The sequence below is a fragment of the Meriones unguiculatus genome, chromosome 5 (assembly GCF_030254825.1).
Source record: "Meriones unguiculatus strain TT.TT164.6M chromosome 5, Bangor_MerUng_6.1, whole genome shotgun sequence".
In the NCBI taxonomy this organism is placed as follows: domain Eukaryota; kingdom Metazoa; phylum Chordata; class Mammalia; order Rodentia; family Muridae; genus Meriones; species Meriones unguiculatus.
Window position 1 is genome coordinate 125,195,770 of NC_083353.1, and position 27,322 is coordinate 125,223,091.

A 27,322-nucleotide genomic window follows, 5' to 3' on the forward strand; every position below is an offset into this window, starting at 1 on the left:
GAGGAAGAACACTCAAAGTAAAAGTAGAAAGACAGTATAGTATGTAACAATCCGTGTTATCATTTTTTATGAGTAACAGCAAATACACTACTAGCTGTTCAGAATATCCAATTTCAAACATAATCTAGGCAGAGTTACAGTCCAGGTCAGAATTCAGAAACAGAACTCCTGGCGCCTGAGAGATATTTCTGCCAACTCCCATTACTGTGGAGCAATTTTACCCAGCCTTCCTAAGTCATACTCCTCATTGCTGCAGCACAGATAATAAAATATAATACAATGATATCTTTAAAGATCAGTGGAAATGACCCGTGTGGTTTGCTCCACAAAGGGCAGTGATTGGAAGAGCATCTTCATGGGAGGACGAGTCAGCTGTTGTCATTCTCACACTGCTGTTGCAGCTGCTGTATTTTTTAATTAAATTTTTAAATATTAATTAGTTTATTTACTTTGTTCCCATCTGTAGCCCCTTCCCTCACTCCCTCCCAACCCCACCTTCCCTCCCTCATCTGCTCCCATGCCCGTCCCCAAGTCCACTGATAGGGGAGGTCCTCCTCCCCTTCCATCTAACCCTAGATCATCAGGTCTCATCAGGTCTGGCTGCATTGTACTCCTCTGAGGCCTGGCAAGGCTGCTCCCCACTCAGGTTGGGGTGGTCAAAGAGCCAGCCACAGAGTTCATGTCAGAGACAGTCCCTGTTCCCCTTACTAGGAAATCCACTTGGATACTGAGCTGCCATTGGATGTAGCTGCTGTTTCTAGTATTATAACCAGGGTGGAGAATTATAGAGAATCTAGAATAAAGCCATCCATACAGTTTATAATCACAATAGGATATAATAAAAGGCTCAGGAAAGAAGCAAAAATCTCATAAGAAGAAAATAAGATTAAAAACTGAACAGGTATGGATGACCAGCAAAGAGGTCAAAAAGAGAGATGCTGAGGAGGTGAAAGAAGGTCACAGGGAAATAAGACATAATTACAGAAATGAAGCCTGCCTTAGCAGAAATGCAGGCCAGGCTGAAATGACTAATGTCGGAGCTGTTACATAAAGAACACACACTCCCAGACAAGAAGCTGGGATGCTAGTGAGATCAACATCACCAGAGAAATTTCTGGAAAGAAGTACACACTGCCTGCACTGTCTCTGAGGTTTAGGGACATTATGTATCACAGGAAGAACATTGAGTGATGTACAGACACAGCAAAGGCCAGTTACAATGACAGACGCTGGCTACGGGCAATGTAATGCTGGGATCCGGGTCTCTCGGCCCTTTCATCTTTCTTCTAGAGAGCCCGTGCCTTTTGTGCCCACAAGATGGCTCACCCTGTCACCTGTACAGGCACCTGACTTCAAGCCTAAGAGCCTGAGGCTGATATTTGCAACCCACATACTGAAAGGAGAGAACCCATGCTGTACTCTGACCGTCACATTCTTGCTATGGAACACACACAGTCAAAATTCCACATAGATCAACAAAGTTAATGATTTTTTAAAGTTTTTAAAGAGGTATCCTTTCGTGGAAAGTATTTGGTGGCTTCTCTTTGTCATCAACAGAGTATGCATGTATTAAAAATGGTAGAGCTCTGGGTGCTTTGACTTTTTTGTATATAAATGAAATCAAAGTATAATAGGTGGTGTGTGTGTGTGGGTGTGTGTGGGTGTGTGTGTGTGTGTATGGCTATGTTGATTTTAAGTGTTGAATAGTACTCAATTAGAAAAATGGACCTCAGTTTATCTCCTACATAGTTTGCAGACAATTGTGGAAATATCAATAATGTTTCTAGAGTATAAATTTAGAGCTGCTCATGCAGAGCTATCCAATAAGCTTTTGTACATTTCACAACATAGAAGAATTCTTTTTTCTCTAACAAATGGAATAGTCCAACTTGAGGCATACATAATGATGTTAATGCTATTAATTGAAGATTTGTTTCCACAGCTTTGCATACTTTTTTTTTCAATTTTCTTAAGATTATTTAATTTTCTATCTTGTAGTTGTGTGTTCCATTTCAAATTGCTCTTTTTTATAGTAAGTGATATATTGTTTTTAATTCTTTGACATTTTTATACTTGTATGCAATGAATTTGATTATTTTCAGGCTCCATGAATTTTCTCTTATTCCCTCCCCACTTACACCTAACGCAATTTCTTCTTCCCAACAAATCCCTCAGACTTTAGTGTCTTTTCTTTTGTTAGGCTTGGTTTGTGGATGTGTAAGACCAAAGAAACTAATTTGTGGCCCTGGCATAAACAGGGGTGTGAGGTCAGTTATTAGAACATGATAACTTATTACTGACTACAGCACTGAGGAAATGAGCCCCTCCTCCACCCCTAGCACTTTTAACTGACCATAGTTCCTCCTCCGTGAGAAGTGGCATTTCATGGCGCTTCTTTAAGTCCATAGCAAGTTGTTCATTTACTTAAAATAGTTTGCTTTCCTCAAATGCAGGAGCTTGGCATCATTTTAAATATATATATATATTAGCCACATGTTTCCTGATCAGGTTGTAAACAACCTAACCTACTCTGTATTTTGTTTTATTTTTATTATTTTATGTGCATGGCTGTTTCACCTAATGCATGTGTATGAATCATGTGACTGTATTGTACCTGTGGAGTCCAGAGAGGGCTTCAGATGCTCTTCAACTGGAGTTAGAGATGGCTGTGTGCTACATGTGTGTGCTGGGAACCAAAACCAGGTCTTCTGGAAGAGCAGTCACTGCTCTTTACCACTGAGCCACTTCTTTCTTCAGCAGGTCTTTATATCAGGTTGGAAGTTGTTTAATCCTCATCTTTCATAGAAAGTGTTGGTACGGCATGATGGAAGACCTTCTGTAGTGTTAGTCTTATCATGGGTCTTTCTTAGGCACCTTGCTAACAATGCTCATGAATCTTTTTTCTTTCATTAATATTTTTTTTATTTTTAAATAATTTTACACATTCACTTGTATCCCAGCTGTAGCCCTCTCTCTCATTCCCTCCCAACCCTCCCCTTCCTCCCTCATCTCCTCCCTGCCCCCTTCCAAGTCCACTGAGAGGGGGGTGTCCTCCTCTCCTTCCGTCTGGCCCTAGCTTATCAGGTATCTTCAGGATGGTTGCACTGTCCTTATCTGTGGCCTAGCAAGGCTGCTCCTCTCTCAGAGGGGAGGGGAAGCTCATAAGTTCATGTCAGAGACAATTACTGTCCCCTTACTAGGGAACCCACTTGGACACTGAATGCTCATGAATCTAATGGCAAATTTTAGGAGAAGTTGTGTATGGCCCCTGGCATAACTAATCTTGAGGTCATTTCATAGTTTGACCTTGATAATTTGTAACTATTATCTAGTTACAATGAGCTGTATTCACTTGTGTTTCTGTGAGGACCCTAATGTTTTGATTGATTGCTAAACAGCAGTTGTAGATCCACATTAGAGATTGAGGTAAATTTTGCTGAAGTCTGAAAATGGTTAGCTTTCTTCTGCTGTGCTGTGTGTAGGGCGGATGCAATCCTGTTAAGAGGGCCTTCTCCATGCCTCCTCGTCCTCTGAAATCCCTCCCTTTGTTTATCACTAACTGATTCATTCATTCATTTGGCACTGGGATCAAGAGGGTTTTTGTTGTAAGAGTCAAGCACAGCCTCCAGTCAACTTTGTCCTGGACTTCCTTTGGGTACTCTGTCTCTCCTATGCACAGTAGGTAAAGCTCTCCCTATGTCTGGACCTAGTCTTGTAGAGTGTCTTGTCCCCAGTGCCTGACCTCCAGTGACATCCAATGGGGTCCTACACTCAAGGCAGGGCTTCCACTGTGCACAGTGGTTTCTGTTTCAATTCTTCCCTTATTAGCCGACGATGCTTACAGGTGCCCTACCTATTCCTAATTTTGCCCTCTACTTCTCAGAAGCAAAGACCCGACTTGCATCAGGAGACAGCTACAGCCGCCCCTATTCTAGGAGTTTGAGGCTTTTGCTTTTATGGGCAAAAGTGCTTTGTGCTTGTCGCTGGACATTTCTAAGAATCACACACCTATGCTAAACAAGCCCTCAGTTGCAAACCAGTGCGCTAACTCAAGCCAGGTCTTGAAGAATTTCTTTCAAATGCTCCCATCTTCTTATCCACTTGTGTGGTAGCTGTACCCTCTCCTAATCTTTTCCAAAGCTTAGACTTTGTGATTATCTTCCCTTGGTCACCTTGTGATCCAGCATCTCTACAGGAGGCTACTTTCACTTTTTATAATTGGACTACTGTTCTACATTTCCAGCCAAAGTGTTCCTTCAGAAACATATCCATCTCTTCAGAGGGAAAAAAATAGCAGGTAAAAAGCTGAAAAGAAAAGCATCTTAAATGTTCAGTGTGTCTCTGAAGTCATGAGTTGATTTTGATGCTTTCAGAGAGCATATTTAAATAGACATTAGTTCGGGTTTCTGTGAGAACTGGAGGTGGGTAAAGGGCTGTTTGGCTGTGTAAATGAAGCTTACCTTTGTCTCTGTCGCCACTAAGAAAGCCCACGCTGGTTATCTCTCTCATTCATATTCTATTCTCTTTCCCAGGAAGATTTGGAGGAGAATTTGTTATCCGTGTTTTCCAGTGATCCACACGCTTTCCAGGTATGTTTATTATCTAAAGTATCAGAATGCTGAGCCCATGGCAGCTGTGATACATCAGACATCTTTGGACATAAATTCAGACCATGTCTCAGACAACACAGCATTGCATAACTGTTTGTGCTTTTGTTAACTCAAAGATTCAGAGTTAGGAGGAACTTAGTCCAGCCCAAACGCCTGCGGATTACAGAGCTGTTCTGTAAACTCTCCTGATGCTGTGTGTCTGTGAGTGGAGGATTTCATTCTTCTAAGGCGACCATTTCAATTCATAAACCAAGACATTTGAGAAACTTTTTAAAATCATATTGTTCTAAAATATACCTTCTTTTACATGTGTACAGAGGATTTTCATAGGTTTTGCCCATTTAAAACAAATTTTCTCTGTAACCACTGTAGTTGCGTGTCTGTGTGTGTGCATGCATGTGCATTTATGTATACATGCTTTTGTATACATAATATATGTATATGCATATGTGAATATATCCATGAATATATGTGTGTGCATGTGTCTATATATACATTATTCATCAAATGCACACAGTAATGTACGCCCATATATATATATATATATATATATTTTTTTTTTTTTTTTGGAGTATGGTTGGGAAGTGTCTACATATAGATGCTTTGGGTCCCTTCTGCCTGAGTCCACAATAGTGACAACCTCTGAAATAATTACTTTCCTGTAACAAGGAACAACTTAAGGCAGGGGATTTATTGAGGCTCATGGCTTGAGAGACTCCTGTCTGTTATAGTGCATGCATGACGGCAGTCAGCTCATGGCGGCTATCAACTTTTCAGATAACAGCTGTAGGCAGGAAACAGCATTCAGAGGGCTCTACCAGGTTGTTTTCTTCTTTCCATGTCCTGTGTTGACTCTGGGTCTTAACTCCAAATCATCCCATCCCTCTCCCATCCAAACATCTAAGGTTGAATCTATCAACACCTGTCTGAATGTGAGCTTAAAACATTAAGTCCTCATGTCAGCCCCTAAAGCTAGACAGAGACTTCCCCAGAGCCATGGAGGCACCAATGTTTGAGCTGCAGCTCAGGTTTGAAGAGCCCTTCAGCTTCCCATCACCTGCGGGACTAGTCAATCTCTGTTTCATGCTCAGCTGTACATTCACCCTTTTCTGGGCTTACAGAGCTTGTGCGTATGTATGTGTATACACTATTTGTGTTCCTTAATCTGACAATTGCAAGAGCCAAGAGCTGGAACCCTGTTTTGTGTCTCTTGGAAAGATCCTGATGTGTATCCAAACATACCTGAAAGAAACGGAACCCTAAAAATCTCCTGGTCTCTGAATTTTTTCCGTGCTTAAAATCGTGTGTACGTGTGTGTGTGTGTGTGTGTACGTGCGCGCACGCGCGTATGTGTTTGACATGAGTATGTAAGGTCAAGATCATTTACATAGGAACCTGTGAAGGTCAGAGTTCAATATAAGGCATCCTCCTTAAATGTTCACCATCTCTCCAGCCACTAGAATGACACTTCTGACTTTATTTCCAAAAAATAAAATTTTGGATCACCTTAAACCCCAGTCTTTATAATCATATCAAATCCATCACCAAGCTGTTTTTATGGTTGCATTATTTCACTTACCATATTCCAGCAATCTCAGTGACCTGTGATTACAGTTAATATATTTATCTTTCAGAGTTTTGTGACTATGAAATGAGATACATAGATTATATAAGATAATAAGACATTCTGTAAGACTGATACAGCATAAACTAGCTCTCACATCTCCAGAGACCCAAGATTATTCAGGATTTTCATTTTGATTGATAATATTCATGTATTTTTAAGAATTTACAGCATTGGATCATCCTAGTATACAAATGAAAAAAAATACCACGTTGTATATACATAATAATCATGGCATTTTAATCCTCACTTTATTAGTTATCTGAGCATAATAGATAAGGTTTGATTTATTTTTTATTTTTAAAATTTATTATTATCATTTATTGAAATTTATTCAATTTGTATCCAGGGCTATAGCCGGGATACAAAGTTTTGATTTCTTTTATAAGCAAAAACCTGTGTGAATGGCTTAAATTTAACATTAAAATTATTTCACGTATGTTGTTCATGTTTTATCTCATTTAATCATGACAGCAACTTTCTAGTCAATTACTCTGATTCCTACTGTAGAAAAGACATTGGCCAGGAATAGGGTAGTAAATACTGATCTGATGATGGCAGCTAGAGCAGGGAGCTTCACCACAGAGCTGTGCTGACCACACGAATGTGCCGACTTTCCGTTAAGAGGAGGAATGTTCTTCTACAGACAATCCGATTTGTCAGGTCCAGTCTTAAATGTGATACACCAAATTATAACCCCATATTGATGATGCAATCTTTTCTCTCTAGTTGTCAGAAGAGTGTGTCTCTTGTTGAATTTATTCACCAGGTGAGGATTCTGGTACCCACACCATTCTCAGTACCTACGTCCACTTGTAGTGGGTCAAATACTAACGAAGCAGCTGACTCTTCGACACAGGTTTTACTCATCAGTGTTTTTTCTCCATGTTGTCATGAACAGCTGAATATTTGCAGTTAAGTCTTGGGAAAGACTTAAAACAAATCTTACCTAAATAACTCCCTCTTATTTTTGCTTACTAGTCAGGTCTGTTGACGTTTGTCCAATGTCTATTTTGTTTTCTGTGGTGTTCATTAATTATTCTCCCAAAGTTTATTTTCAGTGTTTATTGAAAAACCTCTTAATTCATACTAGGAAGGAATTAAGAAGTGGTTTTCTTTTCCAGTAAAGAGGTGAAATAGCATCCTGTTATTGAAAACAAAAAACAAAAAACACAACCCATGAATGTGAAATTTAATTGATGTTTTATTAGGAAAATATTCCAGAATAAGTAGATTTGAGTGTTTGTATTTTGTGAATCCCTATGTTTGTCTCACTTACCCTCTTGTTCTGCCCCTCCTGCCGTTGACTTTTGCTGAGCTGTGCAGATGTTGTTCGTTAGACATTTGATCTGAGGACCTGAAAGAATGGGCAGACTACGTAATGCTGTAGACAATCTTACTTCAGTTTTAGTGTACTTTTATACATGAATGTAGCAAAGAAAGCAATCGTCCAAGAACAGTGGCTTGAGTTCAGTGAAACATGATTGGATAAACATGCAAATAAATGCCAGCAAGCACAGACTGCATCTTTCCAGAACTTTCTCAGGACAGACCAATTGAAACACAATTGCCTGGCATGTACTATAGATTATATCTGGGAAGGCACAAAAAACAAGGTGGAAGGCCATGTCCAGATACACTGTACATGGACCAGATTGGGTACTGTAGCTATGTTCTGTCATCCACAACTGACCTTGTCTTAAAAATTGAATGTAAATGTTTGTCACCGGAGGCACAAAATCACATTCAAGAACAACCAGGGAAGAACATGCACCCGTAAAAGGCCCTCTGCCTTTTTCCCTGAAGCCTCTCTCAGTTCCCCAAGCTTTGTCCATGTTCTGACACCTGTTCCTCCTCCTTTATCTCATCCTCTTTCTTCCATCTCTTATTTTATTTTAAATATCATTAAGTTAAATTTAAGTTAGTAAAGTAGTTATGTGAAGTTAAGTGGAAACTTTTGATGTGAGATCAGCTAACCACCTTCCATTCCACTCCTTCCTCATGAGAAAGAGGTCAACTGAAGATGAATTTTAATAAACAGTGATATGTGATCTTGTCATCTACAGCCACATGTGAATCGTATTATTGAAGAAGTTAAAAACATATGCAGCATTCTTGGATATATTGAAACCAAACAAGTTTCAGATGCAGTAAAAGAACTAAATCTACTTCAGCAGAGACAATCACAGGTAAATATATTCAGTTGGTACAGAATAATGAAATATATAAAGAAAATGAGAGGTTTTTGACTAGAACTCATGTTTGTGTATACCTATGTGTTTGTATGTGAGCACACAATATATTTCAATTATTCAGTAGTACGGGCAGCCTGATTATGTTATACCAAAAAGTCTCAAATTAAAAGAAAGTCTCTTACTCTCTGACACTCAGGAAATCTGTGACTTCCCTCTGAATTTCTGAATGAAACTGGTGTCTCAGATAGTGTACTGCACAACACTCTAGCAGGTGTGTGCTGAGGTGATGGTGGCTTCCCGCATTAGCATGGAGTCTCATGTGCAGTAGAATCCATACGTGCCTTTTCACTGAATGTGAAGTACACACTGATACTGTGAACTCTGGAGGAATTCTCTGGAAACTGGTATACCCTGTACCATTTTCTACTTTGAAGGATTTGGGGGAAAATGACAGTATTATGCAAGTTCTTAAATCTCAGGGATAAAAGGGAGATTTCCAGTGTGAGTGTTGACCAAAATCTGTTCACCATATCTCTGATACTTTAGCAAATGGTCAAATCAAGATGCAACAGTAACAATGATGGCAACAAAAATAATAATAATAGCAATATGACAGTCTCCCTTCAGAGGTATACTAAGATCCCATCTGAACTAGCAGATCCTATGTATCGTGTTCACTCTATACAACTTTAGCCATGATAAAGCTCAATTTATATAACAGACATGTAAATAAACTAAATAAAAATTATATAATATAGCAGCACAATAATATACTATAACATACAGCACACCTGTCAGCACCATTATTTTGACTCCTTAAGGTCATTATGTCAAATATGGTTACTTGAGCACAATAAAACAAAGCCATGACAACTGCCTTGGAAATTCTGATGTGACTCGGTGACAGGTGGGTAAGTAGCTCATACTTCATGGACCAGGAGAGAAAACCTCCTGCTTAGTAAGGAGCGGGACCGGGAGAGCTTCCATCATACCCCTCATAATGACACTCAACTTAAAAGTGATGAACTGTGAATTTCAGGAATGTTCTACTTAAAACATTGAGAAGGGGTTTTACCTCAGACTCCTTGAACCCCATGAAAAAAGAACTACTGCAATTAACACTTCATAAATATTACTCACTTAATAAAATTTTATTCTACTTCAACCCTCTCTCATTACATTGGCATGAATTTGGTATTAGCATGTTTGTTTTATTATTCAAAATTATTGTTCGTGGTGTTTAGGGACAGAGGATTAATACGCGAATACATGAATTCTTGATCTGTATGGAAGAGAAAAACAAAGATTATATCCCTTTCAAATACATTAGTCTAGAAATTCTCAAAAGATTGATTTCAAATGTACATAATAATTTTCACTGAATATGTAAATAATTATGCTGGCTGCTTATTGTTGCTGACACCAGTGGGACTGTGCAAAGTCAGTCATTAAATGCATGGCTATGTCTTGTTTTAATCAGAAGTTGTTTCATGATTAAACAATAGAAACAAATAACTTATTTGCATTCTGTGAACAGTGACAATGGTAATACTGTTGTCTCAGACACAGATCACCAAATATGCTAAAACATCTAAGCATCGAAATCATCCATGTTTAAGATAACCAATAATCCCCAAAGTTAACATTTAAGAAGGATTTGGATTTGTGGGGTTTGTTTTTGTTCTCTCTAGTTTTCCTTAGTGAAGAAATCAGTTAATTTACCCTTCCATTTATTGAGTTACTTTTCTGTGTCCACTGTGGAATACATGACAAAATCACAGGAAGGAAGGATGTGATTATTGGGGCTTACAACTCAAAACACAATCCTCCTTTCCTCCCTTCTCCTGCAGAGGAGTTGAGGCATCAGGAGTGGAAGAAGCTGGTCAGTTGTCTCTGAAGTCAGAAAGAGGAGAACAAAGCCTGCAGGCTGTTTCTCAGCTCCCTGTCCATTTACAGAATCCTGGATCCCAGCCAGGGGATGACAGCAGCTGAAGTAGGGTTTCTTACTTCAGTTAATACAGTCAAGACAAGCCCTGTGCTCAAAAGCCAAAATAACCCAGATCATCCTTCATAAGAATCCCTCGGGCTTGTGACTCTTATCTCTAGATTGTCTCAAGTGGATAGTCACCACTAACTACTACACCACTAGCACAGAAGCAAATGAAATAACTATGTTCAATATCTACACAAAAACCTTGTTTTGTATAGATTTTAAGATCTACGGTCTTCACAAATGACAACGAGGTGACAATTATGCTGGGTCCATATTTAATTTGATTGTATTGTCCTCCTCTGTGTCAGGACAAAAACAAATAATACTGTCATTTTGAAAAAAATCATGCCACCTATATGTTCTGAAAGTATATATTTCTATGAACTTGATGAGTAAAAGTTTCTTCACTTCCACTAAATGAAGCCAATCCAGAATACCAAGCCACTGAGAATTAGCTCCCAACAAATAATCTGTCATTGCATTTTGGAGATGTCACAAGCACCTAGAGGTGATGGCAAACACAACAATCTTACATTGCTGCAAATGTGATCAGGATCCAAGCCCTGCAACCTCCTATCTCAGTCTGGGTGCTGTAAATGAATTGCCCTCTCTGGTTTTCAATGGTGGAGCTTAAGTCAGAGCCACTGTTAACACCTGGTGGTTTACCTAATACAAGCTTTGAGGCTTCCTTCCAAGGTCATGCCTTTGAGTCATGCCTCCCAAGGCATGGAGGCTTTAGGTATCACAAGCCCCACCTCTGTCCCCATCATCTCACGGTAAACTTTTGTCACAGCAGTCCAGATATGGACGTGTCGGTGTGTGTCTTCTCTTCGGTGGGGACCATTAGGTTGGATTTCAGCTTTTATATCCACCCTTACTGGATCAGTAGAAAGTAGTAAAGGGGCAAAGAGAGAGGAAAACTTGTTTTGTTGAGCACGTACTTCATATGATATTAAAGTCTCTCAGGGATGAAATGTCTGTTCTCTTAAGAGTCATTTCCTAAAATGACAAACAAAAAAAGTCGACAAAACCTCTCTGTCTGCTAACCTAAGATAACAAACACTGAGGGCCCAAGTCTTTGCCAACAACTCTCAAATTTGAGATGCTTTTTTTTTTTTCTTGGCTGCATATTCGGTCATCCCTCAAGATACTATTTCCTGCCACGCAGTGAAGTAATTAAATATCTAATAAATAAAAGTTTGGCAAAATGAAGAATTGAATCATAAATCTACTTCAATTCTAGTCTGTGTTCCTACTTAGTAAAGGAAACGATCTTTAGCCTTCAAGTTATATTTCAGAAACTCATTTAATATATTTTCATAAACGACTCCAGAAAGCTGAAGCACAGAGTGGAAAATACATTCTTTCCTATTGTGCTGTAGGTGGATGTCACGGTGATTTTATATTACATGTCTAAATTTTTGAATAAATTGAAGTCTAGTCAAGCCAGGCTAACAGCTCAAATAATCTAGCCCACCTGGACAGAATGAAGATATTATCTGGAATTTTTAAGACGAGTGTTTGATGCTACATTCTAGTGAAATATTTACCTAATACAAGTGCTTCTGAGGTTCAGACAGTGAAATTTTGAATCGAAAGGTTACATTCACATTTAATTGTATTTTACCGTAATAGAAATAACCCCTCTTTAAAGGAATCCTACAGAAGTTCTTTTATAAAAGTAAAGAGCTACTTTCTGGTTTAATTGCTTAATAAATGTAAATGTGCTTTTTAGTTAATTGACTTCCTTATAAACAAACTATAATATTTTTAATCAAAGAAAAAAATGACTTGAATGGTAATTCAATGTTGTTGTCCAGCTGTCAAAAGAGCTAAGGCAGGAGAATATCAGGAGTCCAGGAGCTCAAGATAAGCACGGTCAGTGTATCAAGCGTCGTATGTCAAGTCAAGTCATTTTTCAGTCTTTCAAAACTTGTGTCAACTGGAATGGGGCCTTATTGGAAACTTGAACTTTTCTTTCTGCCGAAACATTAGTTTTTGGATATATGAGTCAACACATATAGTTTTCATAATAATGAAGTTAAGAGCCAGCATGCCCCAAGCCAGCTAAGGAATTCTACACTTCCAATGAAGACATAATATAGGTGTCACTTTGTGGACATGAATATAAATGACAAGGGAAAGAATGGAAACAATAACATTTCAGACTGTGGTTTTGATTTGTGATATAATTTAATATATTTTCTTCAGAGTTCAACTATGAGTTAATTAATACTCTAGATAAAGGGGAGAAATAAGACCAAGCGGAGAATCTATATGGCTCTTTTCCTACTTCATCCAGACCTCTTTAGGATGTGCCCCAAAGCTCGTGTCTGAATACCTGCTAATAATAAGAGCTAAGCAGTGAACAACGGAATTTGAAAGGCACTTCTAACAGAAGATTAGTTCCTGTCGTGGACGGAGCTTAGACAAATTCTGCAGGATGCGTTAATAATGAAAGGTTCAGCTGTTCTGAGCAATCTCTTTCAAAAGATCTAATAACCTACATTACTCATTGCAATATCCAGAAGGGTTTCTTCTTATACAAAATAGATTTCCAGTGTTTAATATGCAATACAGATAAATAATATCAAGAGATATTTTTATCATTCTTTAGTCCCAGAGAAATTATAGTGTGTTGATTTTGGATATTACTGCCTTGATTATTTCCTGAATTAATGACACAAATGCTTCTCTCTCTCTTTAGAATTTTCATCAGACATCAGAAACTTCACAAAAAGGTAATGAAAATACACATTCAAACGTTTGAAAATTAAAGGGAACAAAGGATATGAGTCTTAGAATTCTGTCACTTTTTTTCCCTCGGTTGCCCTTCTAAATATTGTGGTAACACACACTAACACATGCAAGGCAGAAATGCCTTACTCAGCCCCTTAACAGGCCTTTGTGCTGATAGAAGGGCTAATTTCACAAGAAAATTTCTTTAATGCTGTTCTTTGAGCGTTTATTCTGGTTTCTTTTAATAACAGAAAAGTAGAGATAGCTAATAAAATGGACTGTTTGTTGTTTTGTTTTGTTTTTTGAATTTCTTTGTTTGATTTTAGTTTGGTTTGGTTTGAGACTGTATCACTATGTAGCCTGCTGCTGGCCTGGAAATCACTATGAAGAGCAGACTGTCCTTGAACTCCCAGAGATCTGCTTGCATTTTCCTTCCAAGAAGTATAAGACTTCTCCCACCACATACAGACAGAATTATATTTAAGAATCCTTTTAACCATCCCAAGATACTGCAAAAAATTTACTATAGATTAGATTTTGATGTGATAAAAATATGTTTATTAATTTTTACACATTTATTAATATAATAATTAATTACTGACTATATTTGAAGGGCCAGCTGATAGTGCAGGCAGAAGGACTGGGTCCTGAAGGGGGGCTCACAGAGGACCTGGAATGCTGACACTGCAGGCTGAAGGGGACTTTCCTACTCCTGTGGGGAGAGAGTGGGGATCATGTGCCTCAGAGCAGGGTCCAGTCCGCTTTTGAATCAAAAGATCTAGTTTCCGACATCAGCTCTACAACGTTTTAGCTCTGGGCCCCAAGAATGTTGAATCACCTTGTCCTAATATGATAGTGTGTGACTGAGGCTGTTATATTTGCACAGGGAGATGATATTTGGCATAGGGACATGCTGAGCATTTCCCAGAGACTGCATAACTGATCTTGATAGCCTGGACTGCAAAGGTGACTGTTGGAAGTATTAGAAAAATCCACTTTCCTCATAGTCAATCAGATGGTAGGGGAGGAGGGCTCCCCCTTTCTGTGGACTAAGGAAGAAGGATAGGGAAGAAGATAGGAGGGAGGGTGGGACCAGAAAGAGATGAGGGAGGGAACTACAATTAGAATATAAAGTGAATTAATTATAAAAAATAAATTTACGTATAAAAGAGTTGCATGGGAAACATAAAGTGTCAAATCTAATTCCAACAGTTGGAAAGAAGTGTTCAATAATAATAGACTCACCCTCCATGTGTCATCATAGAAGATAATACAGGGGTGTAAGATATAATGAAAACACCCGAACTTGTACAAAAGGGAAGATGGAAAAACTCTAAGTCGTGGAGTTGTAGAGGAGACACAGACTACCTCACAATATTCCTTGCACAGATGTTTATGATTATCTCCGGAGAGCACAGGCACAGCTATGCTAACAGAGCCCCACCCCCTTTCTGTCTGGAGTGTTGTAACAAGGTCTCTTCCTCCCATACTTCTCAGGGAGTGAGGATATGGGATTCCGTAATAATAAGTAGAAACGTGCCCAGAGATTTCTACCCCACAATAAATCACAACAGATTTCAATTAATATGTTTGATTTAAAAAATAAATGAACATTGTAATTGTTTGCTCAGAGAAAATACAAGTTTGATAAGTATTATTTCACTGTATTTCTCTACGAAGCCCAAGAACTTGATTCACAAAGTAATTTGATGATGTTATTGGTTGTGTATGCGTGTGTGTGCAGGTGTATGCACACAGGTGCTTCGAGGTCACCAACACTTGTCTTCCTTAGTCACATGCCACTATGTTTCTGGAGGCAAGGTTACAGACTAAAGAGAGCTGCTGTGCGGATGCTGGGAACTGAACCCATTTCCTCTGTAAGAATGTCTTGTGTTCCTAACTGCTGACCTGTCTCTCTAGCCCCCAGGTCTAGCTTTTGGGGTGAGTCTTGGGATCTGCTCTCAGGCTTTCATGCCTTTATAGCAGAAATTTACCAACTGGCCCATCCCCACAACCTCTAGTGACTGTGCGTTTGAAATGCATTCTTCATCCAGAGTTCTGGAAACACAGATTACATCATGACATACTACTGATCAAACTCTCAGAAGCAAATTATAACTCAGAACTGTCTTTCTGCACTAACAGTAAAGAGCAGAATGTGGTAAGTGTCAAAATAATTAAAGTTCTCGAAAATACAAGCTTGAGATCAGATCAATAATATTAGATATATACTCACTGGCACACTTTCTCAAGATTGGGAGTTATTGACAGAAAATTTGTGCTTCTAGCTTCAAAGAACCACCAGGACAATTTGAAAAGGGGAAACAACTTCCAAATCTCTATCACCTATGATTCAGGAAAAAAAAAAAAAAGAAAAAGAAAAAAACCTGTTGGGTGGCCTCCAGGATCTGACAAGGCTTGTTTCAAGATTATTATAATGATGCTTTTTGCTTCTGCTTCATTAATTCCCACTGCTGATTTCTCAGAGAAATTTAATTAGAGCCTTTTTTCTTTGCTCATCTTCCCCCAGGCTGTTAAAAAAAAAGTGCACCATTTAAGAAATGAGGCAAATAAGTACAATTTGTCTATCATAAATTTTGTGTGCATTTATGAATAACTAAGTGATTAATAGCATGTGTTGAGCAGCAACAAAGAGCGCCTAACAGTGGGCAGAATTGCTGCAGGACAGGATGTGGGATAAGCATCAAGCTGAAGCTGGCTTCCTTCCTTGTCAGCCCACATATTCTAACACAGGAATGGTGCAGCGTATTCAAGAAGAAAGCTAGTTCTCCACGCCATTTTCTTCCCCAAAACAACTAGAAACCACGATGCAACTTATGTTTCAGAAGCAACTTTGGGGGAAGTTGCTCCTGTTTCCATAAGCAACTGCATGGGCAGATGTGGCATGGAATGTGCTTGAATCCCATCACAGCAGACACTAAAAGTCTGACGTGCTGGTTTGTCCCCTCAACAATTCCTTTGCTTCTGTAGGAAAATTACTAGCTTGTTAATCATTTGTCTTTCCTTATCACTGCTCTTGTTTCATTTACGTGGCTATGACAAAATGTCCTAACAAGAAGCAAGGCAGAAACAAAAGGGCTTATTTGGCTTTCAATTCGAAGATGCAGTCCATTATCCAGGGACAGTCGAGGCAGGGATTTAAAGTATCGCATCCGCAGTCAAGAGCAGAAAGGTAAAAGTGCATGGATCCTTCCTGGCTTGCTCTCATCTAGCTTTTTAATAGTTCAGGACACTCAGCCTAGGGAATGGAACCCACCCACCATGGGCTGGATATCCCAGCATCAGACAACAGTCAATACAACCCCTCACAGACATGCCTCAGGTCAACCCAACAGAGAAAGAAAATCCCCCTCTGAGACTCTCTCCTCAGGTGACTGTAGGTTGTGCCAGTTGAGTGTTAAAGCCTATGCTCACAGTGATAATCCCTTAATGATATTGTCACAAGATAGGTGATGAGCGTTCAGCAAATGTTTGAAGTAACCGTAAGCCATTTATAAAATATAATCCTTTTCTGAAACTTAACTCTAAAATATCCATAAACTAGAAGATAATTGATTGCAAATTTTAGTTGATCAGTGTGCCAGGTTAATCATAAAAGGAGGTTCTAATTTGTTAGTAAAAGGGTGTGTTTTCAAAATCTGTGCTGCTGAAGATATGGAAGTATAGACAGATGATCCACCAGCAGCTATGCCAGGCTGCCTCCAGGGTCCAGGTGGCTAATTGCCTTCAGTTAGTAAGGGTCATTTTAATTAAATTCTATTTGAATTTCATTATAAGAGATTTCAAAGCAATAATTGATGGCTTATGAGGAATATGACCCTTCACAGATATCCTGATATCTATATCCTGATATCTATCCTTTGCTCCCTTAGGCTCCTTAGAGAAAGTGACAGCTGAACTATCGAGGTCCATCTATCAGCTAATTGAAGTGTACTGCAGTAGCTTTTGTACAGATTTCCAGCCTGTGCACACACCTGGAGGTACATCCTGCATCCACGCCGGGCTCCATGCCCACTTGAGTTTCACAGTGTGTACCCTGCACAATGTTCCAGAGACTTGGGCACACAGGTGAGCTTCAGAGAACATTCACAGATACCATCTGAGTGTAATTAGCATTGTCCTCACTTGAAGAAGAAAATGTGTCATGAAATATTGGGTAGTCATTTGACGCAGATTTATTTTCTTGTCTTAAAAGCACTTAATAAAAGTCAAATTTCAGGTGAGTATTCATTTTCCCTTCACCATATTAAAACAATAGCTATGTAGTGTGTCTCTTTATGAACCAGACAGTGTTTATTCTGTTTAGTGGCTTCCCTAAAATGTCCTTGGTTTATTTTAAGTGATTAATAATAATTAAAAGGATAGAGGAGAAGAGAATGTGTGTGCATGGAAACTAAGAGTATTTATGGATAAGGAAAGCTAAGCTCTCTGATCCCTATAAAGCTGTGAGTGGTACATGCACTTTGTCAGATTAGTACAAAAACCTAAGAATTCCCCAAAGATTATTTGATTATCGCAATTATTCATGGATTACCGTTGAGTTTTAAGTTGTCTAAGTTTCTGTAGTGTTTTCTAGAAAAACATACTTATAGTAACATTGCATGATGTAAATTCTTCGTGGATTGTATCTAGAAGAGGACATTGATTAAATTCATAAAAATTAATGAAATCAATTGTTAATGAACATGCTACACATACAGCATTTGACACCTGAAAGTAAAAAGAAGCTGAAACAACTGACAGTTAAAATAAATGGTTTTAAGATGGGCATATTTTTATTCATTCTTTAATTTTTATCAATTGGCATATTTTTATTAATCCTTTGAGAATTCCATACGTTGAGATGATCACGTTCACTCCTGTTTCTACTGCTCTTCCCACACCCACCCCTTTCTGTAGACATCCAATGGTATGTTTTCCCTTTCTATAAATCCATCCCGTCCAGTCTGTGCTGCCCATATACTTCTGGGTAGTGGACTCACCCCTAGAGGAAGCCGGAAGCTACCAATTACCAACAGTGTCTAGGCTCGGAGAGGGGCGTCATGCACACCTCCTCTCTGCAATCTGGATTTTGTCTGACTTGAACTTTTCCAAGTCTTGTGTATGGCATCACAGCTGCTGAGTTCACATGTGCATCTACCCTGTTTAATGTGGAAATGTTTCCTTTTTGCCCTTTGTCACCTCTGTCTCTTACAGTCTTTCTTCCCCTTTTTCCTGGAAGATCTGTGAGCCTTGGGAGGAAGATGTGGGTGTGAGTGTGTGTGTGCAAAATAAAATGTGTACATACTTATATAATTAATATAAATAAACTGTATCTCTGCATATAAAAAGCTGATTATAGACACATGACTTTAGTAAAATGCGAAAGATTTATGTGATCATAAGGAAATCAGCACCCATGTATGTTTTTAGAATCTATCAGGTGGAACCATCATGCATTTCCTATCTTAATTTTATGATGACTCTTAAAAGATTGATATGTATGATTGCATGCTACTGTAATGAATACTTTCTTATAATTTTCTAGTTGCAAATAAATATACCTTACTCTTAATTCACATAGAAATTCCTGTAACTTGCTAATACAACTAAAGCTAAATATACTGCATAATACATACATACACACACTTTTTTGTGTATATATTTATACATGAGTATCAGTATATATGAGTAGCATATGTCTATCTATACATTGATATATCTATGTTTATAAGTGAAAGTATACTGTAGATTTGATCATAGTGTGTGTTTGCATAAGCATTTTCAGTTTTCCTTCTTTTGTCACTACAAATGCAAAGCCTAAATAGTTTCAGCATATTTTAACATGTATAACATTACACGAACCTTGTTATGTATGCATGTATATATAATTCTAGATATAAAATAATGCTTTTCTACAAAAAGAACTATAGTAATAAATAAATGAGCACCTTAATGGGTGGAAAAAATTATAACTTTTATTCACTAGAGTAACAAAATTCAAGACTAGAGCTGGAGGCTGTCATCAGAAAAAGACACTTTCTCTCTCAAGACACTCAGGGCCAGCCAACCTTCTAATAGAGAGATGACAAACTGCATGCTTACAGATTTCCCTGATGACCTAGGTACTGACTTGTGCTTGTCAAATTTCTCCCAAATTTAGCCACATACCAAAACAGACTACTCTCTCGCACTCTGAGGTCAGAAGTGTAGCAGCTGACTTAGCAGAATAGTTCTGGCTGGATCTAGATGAGTCTCATTCAGATTTATCTCCAATTTGCCATAATACAGAATAAAAGTTCTCTTTTAAGCTCATCCTAGCTATATGTTGAAGATGTGCTTAATGATGATATAACTCTATCTGCTTATAAATACATATATCACAGAATACTTATCTTCATAATGGCACATTATTATTTTCCACAATTTGCCTTTACAGTATCTGTACAATATTCCAAAACGTTTCCTAATGTATAATACATGCTCAATAAAGATTTATTTAAAGTGTCTAATTAACTCTTTAAATAGAATTTTAAGTCATAATTTATGAAATATTTATATGGGTCAGGGGAGCAGAGGTCTGAAGTAAGCTGAGCTGGAAACTGAACAAGTCTTGATTGTGAAAGAAAAGTGAAACAGGAGAGGGTCTGGAAGCAAAGAAGACTTTATAGTACGTATTAGTATTGAGGACCAGAAGGCCAGTCAGTACCAGTGAAAACCAGTCCAGAATAATTATAGCCGGGAGGAGAATGGTTGACCAAGTAATATTAAAAGCAATACAGAATCTCATAATATGTTGGGATTATATGAAGTCCAAGGAAATTATTTTAATAATATTCTATTAATTCCTTGAGATTTAGTACAATGTATTTTAATTATATTCACTCCCTCTGACAGTCACTCCAGATCCATCCCTACCTGCTTAACCAGCACTTTCTGTTCTTCTCATCTTTGGCTCTTTGTATCTGTCTCTATCTCTCTGTGTGTCTGATTCTGTGCCTTTCTCTGCATATCTCTCTCTTCCCCTTCCCCTCCCTCTCTGTTTAGTTTTTCAGCCTTGAACTTGCATATATCTACCTGCCTCTGCTTCCAGAGTGCTGAGATTAAAGGTGTGTGCATCCACACCCAGTGCTCTCCTTTTTGTTTAAACTCCCTGACTGCAATTTATATTATCCAAATACTCTTGGATGTGGGGATTTCCCTGGAAGGGCAGTCCATGTACCACACACCTTAAGAAAATTTGCTCTTCCTCTTCTCAAAGCTGCCAGATGGCAATCGTTCCTTAGGTAGAGAACAAAAAATATTTTAATCTCTTCAATCATTCACAAAATACAATGCATAGCGTGTTATGGTAATTAGAATGCAGGGTAATTATGCATAAATGTAATATGTGCATAATGATGTGTATTATATAATAAATTATTTTCATGTGACAATATTTTGACATTTGTAACTATGGAAGCTCTAAACACATTATCAGGTTGAAATGGCTTGTTAATGAGGATTCACTCCTTATGAGGCACATCAGAGGAATCCCAGAGACTCCTTGACATGTTACCTTTGTCACCAAAAGACCTGTGAGCATGTCTTTCATGTCACCAAAGTATTAATAATCTTGGGTTTATTTACATGACCATGTTGAGCAATATGAATACTGTGGACACACTAAAAATGAATCATAAATGTTGAAAATATTAATAAACTAATAAGTATAAATTCACAACATGCTAGTAAAAACTCAGTTGGCCAAAAACGACAACATAAATGTCAAAAGTTAATACTGAGAGAGGTTGTTGGAGCTACTAAAATTATGGAATCAATTTGTCTCTTTCAGAAACTGAAGGATCAGTGAGTTAAATGGGGAAGAATATACAATGATATACCAATACAAATAACAAAGTTAAAGTAAGAAATATACTACATGCCTCAAAATAATAATTTGGGAATACAAACTATTGCCATGCATACTTGGAACCTTCATTTTAAGTGACTAAAAGTTAAACTGAAAAACAAGTCAAAAGAAAGTTAAGATAACCTTCATAAAATAGCTCTCACTCTTTTTTTGTACAGTGTGATTAAGTAAAAAATCAATACTGGTGTGTGTGTGTGTGTGTGTGTGTGTGTGTGTGTGTGTGTGTTGAGTAGTTGGTAACGTTTATGAATCAAATAATTTTCCCTCACAAGTAGAATATGAGGGCTGAGAGGTTTTTCCATTCATTCACTGCTGGTTTTGAAAGAAAAACAGAGAAATAAATTTGGACCAATTCAAACTCTTGTCTTTCAGATTCACTGCAGAATTGTATTTGACCTTCAAATAAGAACCAACACCAAAGCTCTTCAAGCTAGTCCATAAAACAGAAAAGGAAAGGAACTCTTCCAAATTCACTTCACAAAGCCAGCAAATCTCTAATACTAACACTGCAGTAGACATCAGCAGAAAACAATAAAGACTGGTACAGGAATTAAAGAAATAGAAACTAAAACAGTAATACATAGAATTAAGTAGACTGTGTGCTGTCTCTTTGAAAAGATTTACAATATTAACAAATCTCTAGCCACACCAAAAGAAAAAAAAAACCAATTAATTAATTGGAAGTGAGAAGGGATTATTTTTGAGTAGACCTCACTGAAACTAGGGAGATCATTAGGGAATACTTTGAAAATATATATCCCAAATGTTGGAACATTTGAAAGAATTAGACACATTAATACACATGACCTAAATACATGTATCTAAATAAGTATATCCAAAGGATATAAAGAATTTACACAAACCCATGATACACAATGAGATGGAAGCAGTAATAAAAATTTCTTCATAAATCTCCAAAATTTACAGATTCACTGGTGAATTCAAACCAAATATTGAAGAAAAACATAATACCAACCCTACTCTAGTTGTTCCACAAAACAAGAAAAAAAAAGAAATTCATATGAAGTAAGGATTATCCAAGCACCCATGTGATATAAATATACAATGAAACATCAAAACTCCAAGTCAAGGTTCCTGTTGAACCTAGATGCAAACATTTTCCACAAAATACTGGCAAACAGAATTCAAGATCACATTAATAGATCAAGGTCAAAACTTAATACACTCAAGATAAGGAGACTTAGGAGAAGAAATCCCCACCTTGAGAAATGCCGAAAAGGCATTTGACAAAGCCCAATATGACTTTATGATAAAAGTCCTGAAGAAACTATAACAAAAACAAACTATAACCAAAACACATCTCAATTTAGTAAAGGCTATCTACTACAAGTTTAAAGTAATATCATACTTAATGGGGAAAAACCTGAAAGCAGAGTAGGTAAGGGTACTTGCTCTCCACTCTTATTTAATATGCTGTTTGAAGTCTTAGCTAAAACAATAAAGACAAAGATATAAAAAGATAAAAAACTATCTCTGTTTGTAAATAATATGTGTCATGGTTGTGGTTGTATACTACAATAGCCTATGCACTCAGAAAACTTGTAAATCTAATAATCATATCATTTTCAGTAAAGTTATGGGTTAAAATATAAAAATAATCAGTAGCTCTTATACATAGTACTGATTAATTTGCTGAGAAAAATTAGGACAAAAAGTCCTATTCAAGGAAGATTCAAAAAAGTAACAAGAAATAAACCTGATTAGTGGGATTAAAATTTTAAAATATGAAAAAAATTTGAGTAAGACATGAGACAGAAAGGAATATGCTTCTAGAATGGCAGGTTCAATATTGTGAAAATGGTCAATACCAAAATTCATCTAAAGGTACATTATAATTCTCTTCAAAATTCTGATGATATTCTTCATAGAACTAGAAAAAAAATGTTCTAAATGTCACACAAAAATGCAACGGAAAGCCATAGCAACACTAAGCAGAAAGAACAGTGCCAGTACTTTCACAATGCATGATCTCAAATTATACAACAAGTCCATAGTGACAAAGACAACATGGCTCTAGCACAAACAAGACGTAATCAGTGTAGCAGAACAAAGATTACAAAACAAACCTACACACCATGGACACCTAATTTTTTGGCAAAGATGTCATCACTATATATCAATAACAAAGAAAGAAAGAAAGAAAGAAAGAAAGAAAGAAAGAAAGAAAGAAAGAAAGAAAGAAAGAAAGAAAGAAAGAAAGAAAGGAAAGAAGAAAACAAAGAATATTCAACAAATGGAGCTCTCAAAACTGAGTTAGATCAATATCTGTCACCTGCATAAAATGTGTGTGTTTGTGTGGTAGCAAGTAGGGGTAGCAGTTAGAAAACTAGAAAGTACATGAAAGCGGAAAGGCGGTTTTAAGGGACTGGAGTGGGGGTGGGGCAACTGAGCAACTGTGACGTGGAAGGAGACAGAAGGATGGTAGAAGGTATAAGGACACAAATCAGTGAGATGAATGAGAGGAGCAGAGAATAGTCAACTTCCACAGGGTAGACATAAAATAACCTGTCACTTTGTGTTCTAATAAGTATAATTGAATGAAGACTGTGAACATAAATATAAATGTGCTTATAATTTGAAGCCAATGACATTGTTCAAAGATCCATCAACACAGTCAACGTGGTTTCTTTCTAGGGATTCAAGGTTGTTTCAACAAACACAAATCAATAAAGGTATTAGGGCATGGAAATGGGATTTGGGACCAAAATTACATGAACATTTAAGGTGATGAAAAAAATCCTGATAAAAAATTAATAACCTTTTATGATTAAAAACTCTGAAGAAAGCTAGGTGTGGTGGCACATGCCTGTAAGTTTGAGGCCATCCTGGTCTACATAGTGAGTCCAGGATAGCAAGGATAGAGAAACCCCATCTTGAAAAAACAAATAAACAAACAAAAAACAAAACAAAAACACAAAACTCCGAAGAAGCTAAGTGTCTTGCCTCACCGTCATAAAGACTATATACAGAAAGCCTGTACCAACCTCATTCTAAATGGAAAAAAAAATATGTAGAAATAGCTCCTCCAAAATCAGGAATGAAGCAAAGATATCTACTCTCAGCACTTAAAAAAAATATTTGGGGGATCATAACCAGAGAACTAAAGCAAGAGAAAAAAATAAATGGGATTCAATTAAGGAAGTGAGTCAAATTATCTCTTTGCAGCAAGAAGCGTGTGATTACAAGACCCAAAGGACAGCAATGGAAGCTTAGCTCTGACCACAACCAGCAAAGAATGTGATCTCAGCCAGAAAAGCAGGCAGCTTTGTTATGTGCCCCTCACAACTTATTACAACAGGAAGAGTCAGAGAAAACACACACACACACACACACACACACACACACACAAACTAAACTAAAACACCTTTTTAGTTCCTGCAACAACCTAAGCTAATGTGTGAAAGAGCTCTCCAGACAAAATCCTACATACTGAAGAGGGTTCTAGAATGTCAAAAGGCTCTCCTAAGGCAGTAGTCCGGTGGGATAAGTATTGAAGGAAACTGGCCATATTTCCAAAAAGCTGTGCATAGATTCAATGAAATCCCATCCGATTCTCAAAGGCATATTTTTATTCTTTTAATAAAAAATAAACTCAAAATGTATATGAGAAGAGAAAAGTGAAATGCACACACAAAAATTGTTGATTGTCTTCAGCCTTTCCATCAAGGAAAAGTAGATCAAAGTGGAATTCTGCTACCCCAGTCAGAACTACCACTAAGGAAACAGATGTCAACATCTGTTGGAGGGGTGTGGTGAATGGTAAGCTCTGTGCACTGTAGCAGGAAGGCAGTTCAGCACAGACCAGAGGAACTCACTTTGGAGATTCCTCAGAAGCACAGTGATGACTGTATACCTCACCCATTCCCCAGAGAACCTACTGTGTGGGCCCCCCGCCAACATCCTCGTGGATGACCCCTCTACTCATGACAACCAAGTTCAGAAATCAGCTTGATAGCCAGCTACATAAACATGTACAAGATATCCTACTGAAACACAATAAAGTATTAGTGTGACACGAAGAAGAATGAGATCACATCATTTGCAGGGGAGAGGACGAAGCTGGAGATCAGGTTAAGCGAGAGAGTACAGACTTAGAAGGATAAGTATCATTTGGTTAGTATCATATGTAGAATTTAGCAAGAACATCACGGGATGGGAATAGTAGAGGTGGATTATTATGAAAGTAGGAGATCAGAAGGAAGGAGGGGATAAAGAGAGGCAGTGGGATACCAACTGTGGCTAAATAGACAATATGTATGCGTGAACATAGCTCAAAGAAACCATTACTTTGTACAGTAAATGTATTCTTTGTTCTCAGCATCCCCCAACACTGTACCTTCTCCTATCAGCACTGAAATGCACACAGGAGTAGTTAATTCTTGTGTCTGTGTCCCATTGGCTGTTATTACAGGCTTCTTTGAGCCTCTTGAGGGGATATCCAGGGGTTTTGAGGCCCCACTCCAACCATGACAGCAACAGGCAGCAGATGAGGAGGGACTGAGCCTGAATCTTGTGAATTTCACGATTGCTTTGGGATAACTGTTCTTGCCATCTGAGTCTAGAACCCTCACAGCAGGTTTCTGGATTACCCAGAGGGCACTGGTTGGTGTCTTGCTGAACTTGTGTTACCATTAGGTCAGCACAGAGGAGTTATGGAGCTGCCTGCTCTGCAGTCTTACTGCCATACCCAATATAGAATTTTATAGTGATTTAGAAAGCACGCTTTCCACAAACAAATGAATATTTATCGTTTGACTTTGACAATAACAATAATTGACCCTTTTAGGACTCTATCTCTTTTCATGCATTGAGCTTATTGGATCAATGTTTCTTTTCAGCTACAAAGCATTTTCGTTCTCCTGCTGGCTCACATATGCTGGGAAGAAGCTATGTCAAGTGAAAAGCTGTAGACCCATGCCAGTCACAAAATCATTCTTTCTTTTGATCAACTGGAATGAAATGTAAGTTTAATCTTTATTCTGGATGTTCTGGCTGGCTAAGAAAAGTCGGCTCTTATTCCATTTTAAATAGACCGTGATGTGTGTGTGTGTGTGTGTGTGTGTGTGTGTGACAGGAATACAGAGAAAAAGACAGGCAGACACACACACACAAATGGAAAGAGAGGGATGGGGAGGAGTGTATGGGTGTAGGTAACTGATCCAATGGTATGGTAAGTACAGAAGGGTCATTAGATAACAGACTGTCCCTTCAACAGATTTAAAATTCTAAACAACCATCTCATTCATATGACAGAATTGAGAAGCAGGAATATATACATACACACACACATATATATGTATATACATACACATACATGTGTGTGTATATATATGAGGCACTATGCATATATATACACATATATACATACATATATGTATATATACATATGTATATAATGTATATGTATGTATATATACTATATATGTATAGTATATGTATATAAATATATATGTATATATATGAGGCACTATTGTTATTCACAGTGGCGATCAGGAGTAATCACAATGTTAGCTGAGGTGGTTTCAGCTAAGAAGAAAGAAATCATTTGATAATATTCGGCTGTTCTTTTCCCACATAAACCAATTGTGTACTCGTTTAAATAATCAATGAGGGGGCAATCTTCACCTCCAGTGTATTCCTAATTAAGAGGATAAGGCTCCTATTTTCTCCTCTAGTGATCATTTATTGAACCCCAAGGTGAAGCACCTGGTCTTTAAAAAAAAAAAAAAAAAAAAAAAGATTCATTTCTTTTTCTTGTACGTGTGGGAGTGGTTGCCTGGATATATGTGCACCATGAGCATGCAATACTCATGGAAGCCAGGAGAGGGCGTTGGATTCCCTCAGATGGTGGTGAACCACCAATGTAGGGGCTGGGAGTTGAACCCCAGACTTTTGCAAAAGCAGCCAGTGCTCATAACTGCTGAGTCACCTCTCCAGGCCCTGGGCTACCTTCTTGACACTATCCCTTGACTCTTCCCCTGCTACCCTTCAACACAGTCAACACAGACTGTCCTGAGACGGGGTGTGCAAGCACCTGTTCCCACACACTGCAGGATCCTTCCCGCTCCACACCAAACTACTCTGAGACTTTCACATTCACTAGGCTCCTTTCTTGGCTTGTGGCTAACTCTTTCCATCAAAGACCCTACCAAGCAGTGTTTCAAAACAGATACCAAGACTCATAACCAAACCTTCAGCAGAAGGGGAGTTAGTATGACAGGGAAAGGA

At 37.9% G+C, this 27,322-nt stretch overlaps 1 protein-coding gene across 4 annotated transcripts in view; it reads left to right on the forward strand.

Annotated features, from left to right (window-relative positions):
• Pik3c2g (phosphatidylinositol-4-phosphate 3-kinase catalytic subunit type 2 gamma) overlaps window positions 1-27,322 on the forward strand; it is a 345,180-nt gene that overhangs the window by 72,401 nt on the left and 245,457 nt on the right. For all 4 annotated transcript variants that reach the window (XR_009591996.1, XM_060384334.1, XM_060384335.1 and 1 more), the window contains exons 9-13: window positions 4,533-4,589; window positions 8,301-8,423; window positions 13,130-13,163; window positions 17,055-17,250; window positions 25,933-26,055. Coding sequence is in view for 3 of the 4 variants with exons in the window: in XM_060384334.1 (XP_060240317.1) it covers window positions 4,533-4,589; window positions 8,301-8,423; window positions 13,130-13,163; window positions 17,055-17,250; window positions 25,933-26,055 (533 nt within the window). In the remaining variant the exon portion in view is untranslated. The remainder of the gene's footprint in view (window positions 1-4,532; window positions 4,590-8,300; window positions 8,424-13,129; window positions 13,164-17,054; window positions 17,251-25,932; window positions 26,056-27,322) is intronic.